The sequence below is a fragment of the Megachile rotundata genome, chromosome 4 (assembly GCF_050947335.1).
Source record: "Megachile rotundata isolate GNS110a chromosome 4, iyMegRotu1, whole genome shotgun sequence".
NCBI lineage: Eukaryota > Metazoa > Arthropoda > Insecta > Hymenoptera > Megachilidae > Megachile > Megachile rotundata.
In genome coordinates this window covers 16,906,409-16,918,536 of record NC_134986.1, presented here as the reverse complement: position 1 = coordinate 16,918,536, position 12,128 = coordinate 16,906,409, and the positions used below count along the sequence as shown (strand labels likewise).

General features: G+C 38.6%; 2 protein-coding genes across 2 annotated transcripts in view; both read right to left on the bottom strand.

Moving 5' to 3' along the window:
* Positions 1 to 12,112, bottom strand: part of LOC100874708 (phosphatase and actin regulator 2) — a 312,191-nt gene extending 300,079 nt beyond the window's left edge. Inside the window, exons 1-2 of the mRNA XM_076530596.1 lie at positions 11,979 to 12,112; positions 8,911 to 8,991 (exon numbers count right to left, since the gene is read on the bottom strand). Coding sequence (XP_076386711.1) covers positions 8,911 to 8,991; positions 11,979 to 12,096 — 199 coding nt within the window. The 5' untranslated portion in view covers positions 12,097 to 12,112. The remainder of the gene's footprint in view (positions 1 to 8,910; positions 8,992 to 11,978) is intronic.
* On the bottom strand, positions 9,306 to 10,485 carry LOC143264258 (F-box only protein 7). Its single transcript, XM_076530624.1, has 3 exons — positions 10,232 to 10,485; positions 9,894 to 10,160; positions 9,306 to 9,827 (listed from the first exon to the last, which is right to left on the bottom strand). The coding sequence occupies exons 1-3, from the start codon at positions 10,411 to 10,413 to the stop codon at positions 9,500 to 9,502; spliced, it is 777 nt and encodes a 258-aa protein (XP_076386739.1). The 5' UTR covers positions 10,414 to 10,485; the 3' UTR covers positions 9,306 to 9,499.
* Positions 12,113 to 12,128: the final 16 nt, after the last annotated feature.

Sequence of the window (12,128 nt, the reverse complement as noted above, 5' to 3'; positions counted from 1 at the left end):
TTTGGGATTGGGAGATTTTAGGACGATGAGATTTTGGAAGATGGGGAGTTTCAAAATTTCACTCTTTATGATAGAACTTTCAGAATTTTGAATTTTAGTACTTTCGTTGGAGATTAGAATTCTTGAATCTTTTGGATTTGTTCATTTTTTGGAAATAACAGTTTTGGAAGTTGGGGATTTTGAGACCTTGTGGACTTTGAGTCTTCAGAGTTTAGGAACTCTCGAGTTTGGAACTTTGGAGTTACAGAATTATAGAATTTTGAAACTTCGGTTGGAAATTTGGTGACTGTAGAACTGTGAGTTTGGAAATTTGGATCTGCAAAATTTTAGGACTTGAAGTCTTTAGAATTTCAACGTTTTAGAATCTCAAGTTTTTAGAAAACTTTAGGCTCATAAAAGATAGATTTTACAACTAATCAATTTTAGAACTTGGAAGTCTCAGTATTCAAGAATTCTGATAGCCTCTGTTCAGAACTTCGGTGAACGTTCGAAACTTTGAGATTTGGAACTTGTTCAAATAATTAGAAGTCCCACAATAAGATGCTTGTTGAACAAATTTTCAATATTGAGATCTCATACATGTTTCATTAATTTTGACAATAAAAACTCAACATTATATTCGATTAACATATGCACATAAATTTCACATATACATTTTTTGCATATGCAATATACACATCGTTTAACAATATTTCGTTCAGAATACAAGTAAATGTTTACTCTAAAGATTTTCCATGAAAATCCAAAAAAACAGCAAAAGTGGAGCATGGTCCTCCACACAACTGACAGCATTCCGTTTGACGTAAAATGGCCGGTCATAGATAACACGTGAACACGTTGATTGACACAGTATCCCAACACGAATTTAGTGATATAAAAAAGTGAAAAAATATTTTAACGAATGAAACGATTGTATCGTACAATTGCGAAAGATACACACAATCACTTTCAATAAAAAGCTTACAAGAAAAAAATGATAAACGAAACGATCAAACGATAAAAATGTAAGAAATTTGTTGGGAATCGTTCTCTTCATTATTGGACCTTTATTTCCCTTTATTATGGTATAAAATAAAAGAGATGGCAATGACTCGAGTATCACGATCTTCAAAAACGATGCATTTTACTAGTTTTAATCGATCGAGGCATCTGAACACTCGAATACAGTATTATTTTTATTGCAAGCTTAACGCGTTGACTGCCACGTCATCCATGTATGGGTGAGACTTAAGTTGCTAAACTGATCTAACATGAGTATTATTAAAAATTTGTTCACATTCCTCACAAAAAGTTTTGCATTAAATACATGGATCTATGGGAAAGAATTGTAATAAGATATTGGAAAATATTTGGTAAAATTGATTAAAAATTAAAACACTTAATGCAATTTTCAATTGTTTCAATGCGGTAGTCAATGTGTTAAAGGAGGTATAAAAGGAAGTTGGCCGGCAAATCCAGTCTCTGCAACGTCGAAATTTGGAATTAGTTCAGAAGAATCGAGGACGTTGCAGTTCAGAAGCAACAACACTGTACTTTCATTCACTTGTATTATAAATTCAAGCTCTTCCAAAAAAATAGCCGTGATAAAAGTCGATCAAAACCCACCAGAGACCATCCCCACAAAGAGTCTAACGTAGCAACTTTTTCCGTCGCGAGAAAAACAAAGGGAACGACGTCACGTGAAACGAATCGACACAGGAAGAATCGACGACGTTTCCCTCTCGGTGTCAAAGCGTCGAACGTCATTGAGAAAGTTCGTGTATCGAACGGAAAACAGAAAAAAAATGAACGCACAAAACAGAAAACCAACGCTCACCCGTTTCTGAACGCGTAAATTTCTACCACGGCTATTAATACGTCGGACCTCGCGGACTGATCGATCGTTCCAGCCAACTCGAAGGGACCGAGCAGAGATTGAACCGCGCCTTTGTAAGCTCGAGGGCCTCCTCCCTTGGATAAATCGAAAGTTCCCTGCGAATAACGATCCCTCCAATACACGTAGGCTTTCAATACGGGTTACATCATTTTTCAAATTTGGAGGATTTATTATATACTTTTATTAATTGTCAAGTTTGTAAATTTAGGACTTATCTTTTGGGATTAAAAAATACGTTCTGATTTCCAAGTTCTTAAGGTTTAATTTTGAAGTCTGTAAATTTTGAGGTATGTAAATTTTCTCTTCTCTAAATTTGTGAATCTCAAGTTTCTAAATTATGGCACTGCGACATCTCTAAATTACACCTTCTACACCCTCAAAATTTGTATTATTCAAATTCCCGAGTTCCCAATTGACCAGATTCTCCAGGTTCTCAGTTCTCAAGTTTGCACATCCCCAGGTCCCTAAATCCCCAAATGTTGAGGTCTGCATGGTCTCAATTGCTGAAGAGTCCCAATCCTCTACATTACCTGTTGGCAAGTCTCCAAATCCTCAATTTCTCAAAATTCAAAATGAAGTCTCCAAATTCTCAACTGCTCAAGAGTCCCAATCCTCCCCCAATTTCCAGCTCTCTAACTCTCTAAATCCCCAAGTTCTCAAAATTCCAAACCTCAATCCCCCAACTTCAAATTTCCTTACCTTACAAATATCTCTATCCCCAATTTCTAAAATGTCCAACAACCAAATTCCGAATTTCCGAATTTTCCAAACCACCAGATTTCGCAGTAACGATCCCCCAACAGATACACGCCCCGAGTCTCGTTTTCAATTCGCGAGATTCCACCCTTTTCCGTCTGGCTGGCGGAAGCATTCGTTAGCGGGATTTATTTTTCCGATCGGCCGTCGCGATTGAAATCTGTCCGTGTTATCGTTGCGCGTCCGCGAGAAATTGAAATTGACACGGCCACGTTTAGCCACCGTCTATAAATCGTCGGGACTTTTGCGATCGTTAGAATTTATGTAGTGTTTCTGAAATATGTGGTCGAGTGATTGACGTACGACAGTACTTGCGTTCGACCTCTTTCACAAGAATTAATTATAACTCAGAATTTAATTTGTGTGTAAACAAAGTCCAATCAAAACTACAACATTTTAAAGTATTTAAAAAAGCTCTTACATCTTCTATTTTTCTAGTACACCCCTATAAAACTATTTAAGGGGTTCCATTAGTGTACAAAATGAAGGTGTAACCTTTCAAACTGCAATTGATAGCTACATCGTATAAAAATGACTTAATGGATGCCGGAGTAAAAAACAATCCATCAAAGTCGCAAATACGTGACACCCGCTGTCCCAATGTTAACATGCATCACAGTTAGGCGATACGTTTCAGGCTTGTAGCAGGTGTCATGTAAGCGCTGCAGAATGCAAATGTTCAGAAGGAAATGAAACGTTGAAAAAATTGTAACTCAATGCTTACAGAACACAAGCTCTGTGACGAGTATTAATGATACGAATGATAAGTGGAATCGCCTAAATTTCACCGATGTCCCATATTGGAACACGTCGTTGCGGAGATAAATGCGCAAAGGTTGTTCGACGATCGGGAATGCGAAAGATTCGAGCCAGTGGCAAACATATAAATTGTTCAGACGCGTCGCTAAACATTTGCCTCGTCGGAAAAACAGAATAAAACCCCGAGCGTAAATCTTGGAACAAAAGTGACTTTGTTTCGCGAATTTCGCGTCGTTCGTTGGTGACATAATGGTCCTCGAATTTCGCGCGCCAGGCGTGTAAATATAGGCTCGAAAATGAAATTTGCTCGAGCAAAGCGAACGATTCGAAGGCTCTAACGGGCGCAGAGGATTTAAAGGCCTCGTCTTGTACCAGAACAAAGGATCATGCTTAACGACCCGAGATTCTCTTATTAGCTTCTCGTCTTTGCCCTCGCGTTTTGCAAGCAGAACTTTGACGCCCGAGCGTGTTAATTTCGTGCTCGTTAAAAAGTTTCCATTCGTTAATAACCGTGCCGGATCTCCTTTTTTTCTGTAATTTCATCGCCGGAAAGACTATATTGTTTGCACGGACGGACGGCTGAATAGAATGCGAAAAAGTTACTTGAATATTTCGAACGGGAAATTACATTTTATACCGAGTGGCACTTCAATTATTCCTACTTTGAAAAACCGTGAAACTGGCGTTGAAAGTCGTCGGAGAATTCGGGCCTTGGAGAGCTAACTAAATATCAAATTTTATTATGAATATTACCGCAGCTACTTTTTCATAAAAAACCGTTAACACGGTTTAAATGTCGTAGAATGAAAATAGGGAAGTATTGTACCTGTATCATTCTTTTATCAAGTTGATATTGTGGATTTTTAACAAAATCAGCTGGTACTTGTACTTATATTGGTTTGAACCGGTATCGTGAACCATTAAGGGTTAACTACTGCAACTATTTGTATACGTGTTATCTGAGAGCATCAGAAACCGTTAGCCAGATTTCGAAAGTTCCAAATATTCACAATTTCCTAAACTCCCAGAACGTCCAAAGACCCAAATCATCCTAAATTCCCAACCTCCCGAAAAGATCCCATATTTACAGCGATCTAAATTTCCGCTTCCTCGAAACGACCCAAAAGCCCTAAACCTCGTGAGTCAACGATACAAGCTAAACGAGAAATCGTTTCGCGCAGAAAGCTGAGCCGTCGCCCTAAAGCTTGGAAAACATCGATGTCTCCTTTTCTTAGGTATCCTCTAGGTCACTGAGAGATCTAGATCGCGCACTTGATCCTCTCCGGAGCATCCAATCCGAGGAAGCATGTTCGATCGAGACGACGAGGAAGAACACGACACACGCGACTCGCTCGAGATCCACGCGCGTTCAACGATCTGCCACGCGGTCCACGGCTCGTCACGGGAACGGAAGAGACGAGTGTATACACGCGTATCCCGTGTCACGAGGATCACAAGGTAGCCCGAGAGGTTCGATCGTGACGAAACGTGCGTGGAACGCGCGACGGAGCGGAGCGGGAAGGACTTTCGTCCAGGACGGGTTCGATGCGCGCACTGGGGATGAGAGAGAGCCAGGGAGCAACCCGGAGAACGGAGAACGTCGCCACCGTGTTCGAGGAACAGAGAGAGACTGGAAAGCGGAGCGACAGAGACGAACCGACGTTGCAACCGTCGGAGCAACGGAGAAAGACCGAGTGGCAAACGGCGCAAGCTTAAGCCCGCTACCGGGCTTCGAAATACGCATACGACATATTAGGTCATTCCAAAAGTTCGTGCCGACACAAGATCTTCGTATACCATCCTACACGGGCCTTTATGACCCACGGATTTATGTAATCCCGGTTGCGATCTGTTGGAATCTTATGCAATCGGATGTTCCTCGCGTTAGGATGGTTTTTGAGTTTGAATCTTCGTTGACACCACGTGATCAAAAGTATGAACACGGTATATGGAAGAGAAATAACGTGTGGAACATGCAAAATTCGGGTGTATACCAAATTCCTTGTTTCGAGTTGTAGAAAATCTGACACGGTTTGGTAAGATGAAAATTTAATGACACGTAAAGTGGGACACACGCGTCACTTGGAAATTGAAAGCACGAAGTGTATAGGTATTTCGGCAATGATTTTAATACTGCCTGATTGAATCGTTTTATCGTATAACAGTTGGTAAACAAAAAATTAATATACCATCGTTTTCAGCAAGCTTTGAGCTTCGAATCGATATACGTTGCTTTGCAATAGTTTTATGTCATGAAATTTTGATAGATTCGTGGAACATGTTTCGGTCAATGTTTGCTATGGCCAAACTGGCGACAGCCAGTTAGTTTACATTAAGAATACTAACAGGATGTTTATGTAGTAATTTACACGCTCCAATCTTCAAATTAATATAATACTTTATCATCGCGTGTCAAATTTTAAGTACGTAAAAATTGGCAAATATTTGCTACAATTAAGAATTAGCAAGCTTGCACTAAAAACAATAATTCGCACCGTTATTTCCGTGAAGCTAAATTGATATAACACACGAGTTATTTAACAGTAAATCTTCTGACTCGAAATCAGTTACCTAATATGTAATAATCTAATAATAGCACACGGGGTACCCGCGTACGAGTCGCAATTATGGAATACGCTCTAGAGACACATCTCCATTCCATTTCGATTTGGACTTCGCCAGATGCTTCGCGTTCGCCAGCTCATTCCGTTCAGACGTTCTATCGAAGAGTTTCTGAATGGGTCGAAGACAAAGACGGAGGAAAATCGTTCACGAAACGGAGACAAAGTGGACGAACACGGTGGAATGCGTGTCAAACGTGAAACACAAAGAACAAATGGATGTTAGGGTGGATCCGGGGATATCAGGAAGGGTGCATCTTTCACGGAACGAGCGTTTAGCGGTCGATTTTGAAAAGTGCACTCTTCCACCCTCTTCGGCCTCTTCCTGTTCCTCGTTTTACGCGAGTCACCACCTGCTATGACCTACTTCTTCGAACCAGTGTTTCTCACCCAGCAACATTAACCATACTGGGACTCGAGAGGTCCTACTGTGGCATTTTTTTCAAGTGTATTCTATAAATAAATACAATGAAATTCTAAGAAGATACGTCAAACCGATAGGAATTATTTTCAATACTGAACTACAATTTTGTTACGAGATTTTATTTTAATGACTGATGATAGGAATTATTTTCAATACTCCGAGCTACAATTTTATTATAAGATTTTATTCTAATGACTGATACAGACTTTATACTCATCAACGTATACACAGTATACATATAATTAATATTTATGTCAGTAAAGATTGCTTCGTATAACAAAATTTACATGTAAATTTACTAATATTTGTATGTAAATTTTTTAGCATTATGTTATAAAAAAGAATGTATCATAAAAGTTGAGAAGCACCGTTCTAGATGACCTTACTAGATTTGCCCTAAATTCACGCGTTAACAACTCCACCTCGGCGTTGTATTAATTATTATCGCATTCGGCGAGCTTAATTGAAGAATCATTTTCCAATCGTGTTCTGCATTCGCGAATGGCGATAATCAATGCGAGGCTAAATCATCGAAAACGTGGGAATCGGAAGTAGTATTTTTTCATAGTCTGGCAGAACGACAACTGGGAATTGAGGATATAAAGTGTCGCGAAACAGGAATATAGCGTCGTCGCTGATTACGTTTTGCCCGATTTTATTCGACGGTTTCGTGCCAAAACTTCGCAGTTCGTTAAGCCGTAGAACTCGGGAAGAATATTAGAAGTCACAATCATCATGTTTTAAAAAAACATGCTGGAGATAACGATAAATCGTTGGAACGTGACGAGGTGATTGAACGGCGTTGAAACAACGATCTCGTTCTTCGTTTTTAGATTGGCTACGTATATATTTTAAAAAAGAATTGCATACGTTGTAACAAAAAAGATACGCGTCATTAGCACGAGAGTTTATAAAATCAGCGTACGCGAGAAGGAAGAGAGTATTTAAGAGTTAAACTATACAGCGAGGTAAACGGCATCGTGCTGAAAGCTAAATAGAGCGAAACGCGGAACATACATTATTTATTTGTAACAGAGTAAATATTCAAACAATAATCGCTTCCGTTTTCGTTCGGGCATTAAACGTTTCTCTTGGAGAGCGAATAAAACGTTTAAAATCGGCGCACACTTCGTAAAATTCAACGAAAAATGTTGCGGATGACAATACGTGTACGTCACTGCAAACAAAGCCACGTTGAAATTAAAATAAAAGTATATTTATTTTGTCTCTCACGATTCGAGTCAAACGGAGAATTAAGAGGGAAAAATCAACAGAAAATACTGTGCGAAATCGCTCGCATCGGTACAAAAAGACGACGCCAACGAGAAGAGTTAATAAATAAATTAATCATCGAGCTAAATAAATTGCCTGCTTTCTCATTCGACCCCAAGTGTAATCTCGCTGTGATTTTATGAAAATCGATTAGTGAAACGGCGGGACACATTTATTACAAGTCGCACGGGACAAATCCAATCTGCGGAAACGTTTCAATCATTTTCCCACCGCGATTCGACATCGTATCGAGAGAGTAATAACAATTATCAATTGTTCTCTGTCTCGTACGGGGGACACAAGTCATCATTATCTCTGCAGTGAAGAAAGAGATTTTCTGTCTCTTTTCAACACTTTGATGGCTGGCCTCCATTGGTACATTTCAGATTTTTCTTTGAGACACAGTTTTAGATCGCTACGTGTTATATCCACAAGTTATAGATCAAGTGTTATATAATCGCACCGTTAGATTTCTACGCATTCTATTGTCATGAGTTATATAACCACGCGTTATATTGCCATGAGTTGTGTCATCACGCGTTGTATAACCACGCGTTGGAATTCCATGCATACTATTTTGACGAATTGCATAACCTCGCATTATATCGCCACGCGTTATATCGCCGTGAGTTGTATTACCACGCGTTATATCGTCATAAATCGTATTACCACGCGTTGGAATTCTGCGCATTCTATTCTGACGAATTGCATAACCTCGCGTTATATCGCCATGAGTTGTATCACCACGCGTTATATTGCCATAAATTATATCACCACGTGTTAGAATTCTACGCATTCTATTGTCACAAATTGTATAACCACGCGTTATATCGCCATCAGTTATATCACCACGCGTTATATCGCCATGAGTTGTATCACCACGCGTTATATCGCCATAAGTTATATCACCACGTATTAAATTTCCAAACATTCTACTATCACAAATTGCGCAACCATACGCCAGAATTCTACGTGTTATATCGCCACGAGTTATATCATCACCTCTCATAAATTGCCACGCATTTAAACGCTTTGGCTTTTAAAAAGTTTTACGATCCCGCTATATCGTAGACAAGACTATGCGACAGAGATGTTTGTGCTGCACACCTGATCGATACGTGCAGTCAGGTGTGCTTCCATCTAACGAGTGCATCGGTAGTGAAAGGCAACAGAGTAAGAATAAAAGGGTTATTATCACTCACCGGTATCGCCATTGCTCTGCGTCGTGGTTTCCTCAGTATCCGCATTTTCGCTGCATGCTACCGATTTTGTTCCATCGTCAACTAGAAACATATATGCAAGTACAGAGAATTGTCATATCATGCACGCGATATCGCGTGACTGGACATTATCAAGTTTACAAATTTGTTTTTCAAAGAATGGCATAATTTTGAAAAATTATTGTTTTGAGCAGCTCTTGCATTCTTACTAGTACTTTAAAATGACATTATATTATATTAAGATACTACATTATGATGCAACTGATCATAAATAAGATATGTGTAGCAAATGTCTATGGACATTTGCTCCATTTGGAACTATTCAAGACAAAGTACAACAATTAAGATAAAGGGTACAAATATAAACTTAATCAAACTACAGTACACTGTCACATTAAATATTATTCATTAAGTATAAAATAGTTACAATTATAAAAATATCTATACAATCTATACAAACATATACAACATAGTACAAAATTCAACAATTTATTTAGATCCTTTTCTTAAACACAAATGTTTTTTGTGGGAAGTATAATGTACAGGTATAGGTATAAAATAATGGGAAGATTTACAGCATTCTATGGGTTCTACTTCTGAAAGAACCACGTCTTTGTTGATTCTGGTACTTCATACGGTAAAATTTTTTGCTGTTTGTTACCCCTTGACATCCGTATTCTGGAAAATCTTTGAGTAACAAGGCCTTCCATAATTGAGATTCCGAACAGAGCTCATGGAATTCTGAGCAACACTGTGACATTCTTAATAAGCTATGAACATCCAGCATTCCTAAAATCCTTAGTTTTACTTCGGTTGGAAGTGCTTGTAGACTAGGACCCATTAAGCCCATTGTGTGTAATATATTCGAACGTACTGGAGTACACAATGAGTCTTTAACCCTAATAAACAAAATTATGAAAAAACTGAAATCTTTTTATTGTAATATCATTGTACACTTGTTGTACCTGTGAGAAATTGCTTTTAGGTTCATATACCGTCCATAACGATCACTTGAATAAGGATTAACATACTTCAGGGTCTGAACAGATATAGTATAAATACTTTTGTACTTAATAAATGGAATGAAATTTATGATCAATGTATCACCCAATGGAACCACGACTAGTTTGCATTGCACATTGGCAGGCTCATCCAACTGAAACTTCATCTCATAAGTGTTTGTCCCTTCTTTTTTCCAACCTTTTGGTATTCGAAGAGACCTTAACCTTGAACTGTGACAAACGTGTTTGTGACAGATAACGTCATAAATAGAAATAAAATACTGTCAAATACTGTTGCCTACCATTTTGAACAATCATTACTTGTCGATGACGTATAAAAACCTGATTCTGCCAGTAACACTATTAATAAAGCAACAAGATAATCATGATGGGATGCACCTTCGCCTAAATCGTTTAATATTCCTTCTAATGAAGGTGCTAGTTTCGTATACGTGCTATCTTCCGCTAAAATGGGATCTAACATTTCTGGATTACACTGTAAACAACGATTTCAGATGCATGAGGTTATATCATACTAATAATTTTGCAGTTATGCCATCTGTTTCGAACATTTCTTACAAGACATCGTTCTGCCATCTATGTTTATCTTCTGAGATAAAGTATCCTCGGCAAGGTAAAGAAGAACATTAAAGTGGTAAAAATCTTTTTTCGAAACATCAAAAATCCTTCTTACAAATACTTTATAATGCAATATCTTCAATTCTTTAATTCGTCTTTAAATGTATGAAACGAACTTGTATGACAATAGATATATACCAATGCATGGTAAAACGATTTGCAACGAAGTAGGATTAATCTCTGGATTATTCCAGGGAGAAATAAAAATTGAGCAACACAAAGAGATAACATCCAGATAATTTTTTATATCCAATGCAGGACTTCAATCTTATCGCGGATCATTTATCGGTGAGTAATTTTCTCGTCGATAACTGAACGGAACACGGTTAAACTTCCGCGGTCATTGATTTAACGATGAAGTATTTATTCCCGACGATATTTTCAAAACGGGCCGTATAACATTTAATTGAAAACCGACGAAACGAGTTATGAAAAAAGAAAGGAGAATAAAAAATCTTGCACGTTTGGCGAACGGCGCTTAACAGCTTTCTTGCTTAACAGCGCCACCAGGAAAATGAAAAATCAGGAGCCAGTCAAACGAAGATAAAATAAATAAAATAAAACCGGTATAGAAACTTGTTACGTTTCTTCCACGAGAACGTGCCAACGGGTTGGTCGATAATTGTGAACAAAATTAATCGTATGTACCGTAGAGTTTACGCGTAAACGCATTGAAGTTGTGATTGCGTTTTGTCCGAAGGGAGCCATCATGTTTACGATCAGATTCAACGTACGCGCAATTACTCTGATTCAGAAAGTTGTTTCTCGATCCCTCACCCACCTGTCTAATAATAATCCTTGTGCCAGTGACGTAATGTTTAATCCGTCGATCATAACAAATCCGATAAAATTTCAGTATAAATAAAATTGTACGAGTAAAGAACAATTTGATTCCTAAAGGGAACGTCACAAATATTTATTGCTTTCGAAAGTGGAAATTTCGAACTTTGGGAGTTTAGAATTTCGGAACACCGAGGTTTTATAAATTGATGCATTGTTCATAAAAGATCGAGAACTCTTGTCACAGGACATATGACTTCAAAAATAACGGAACATTTTTAACACTATCAGGAAGACAAAAGTGATCATTTAATCTCCAAATTATCGAAGAAATGAAAGATTCAAGATTGTGACAAACGTAGTTATGATTCGCGAATATTTCTGACATTTCGTACGCGCGGAAATTAAGTGGCATAGGTGGACGATGAGTCACGTGATCTACGACGACATATTAGGTAGGAAATACCGGGGCGCAAAGATGAACCGAAACGGGTTCATAAGTCACTAGATACGTTCCTGTTCGGCATGCAAGAGCGCTCTGTGCCACTTGTTGCATGGCCGCGCTCGACAGTTGTGTTTGAATAAACTGCTTTGAAACTTGTACGAGATATTCTAGCTGGGCTTACATACCGGTGGAGCCGGATGTGTCCGCATCCTCCTGGCACGACGTTTCAGACACTTTCGTTGGTCCATGGGGCACAACACTGGTCACTGCACTTGACACCACCGTCTCGCACGAATCGGCCATTTTCAGGTTAACTCGCGTTTATCTCCAAGGCG

Coding starts and splice junctions, on each gene's coding strand:
- LOC143264258 (XM_076530624.1), bottom strand. CDS start 10,413: ATGTTAGATCCCATTTTAGCGGAAGATAGCACGTATACGAAACTAGCA. Junction 10,161..10,231: donor AGTAATGATTGTTCAAAATG/GTAGGCAACAGT, acceptor CGTTTGTCACAG/TTCAAGGTTAAGGTCTCTTC. Junction 9,828..9,893: donor CTAAAAGCAATTTCTCACAG/GTACAACAAGTG, acceptor TTTGTTTATTAG/GGTTAAAGACTCATTGTGTA.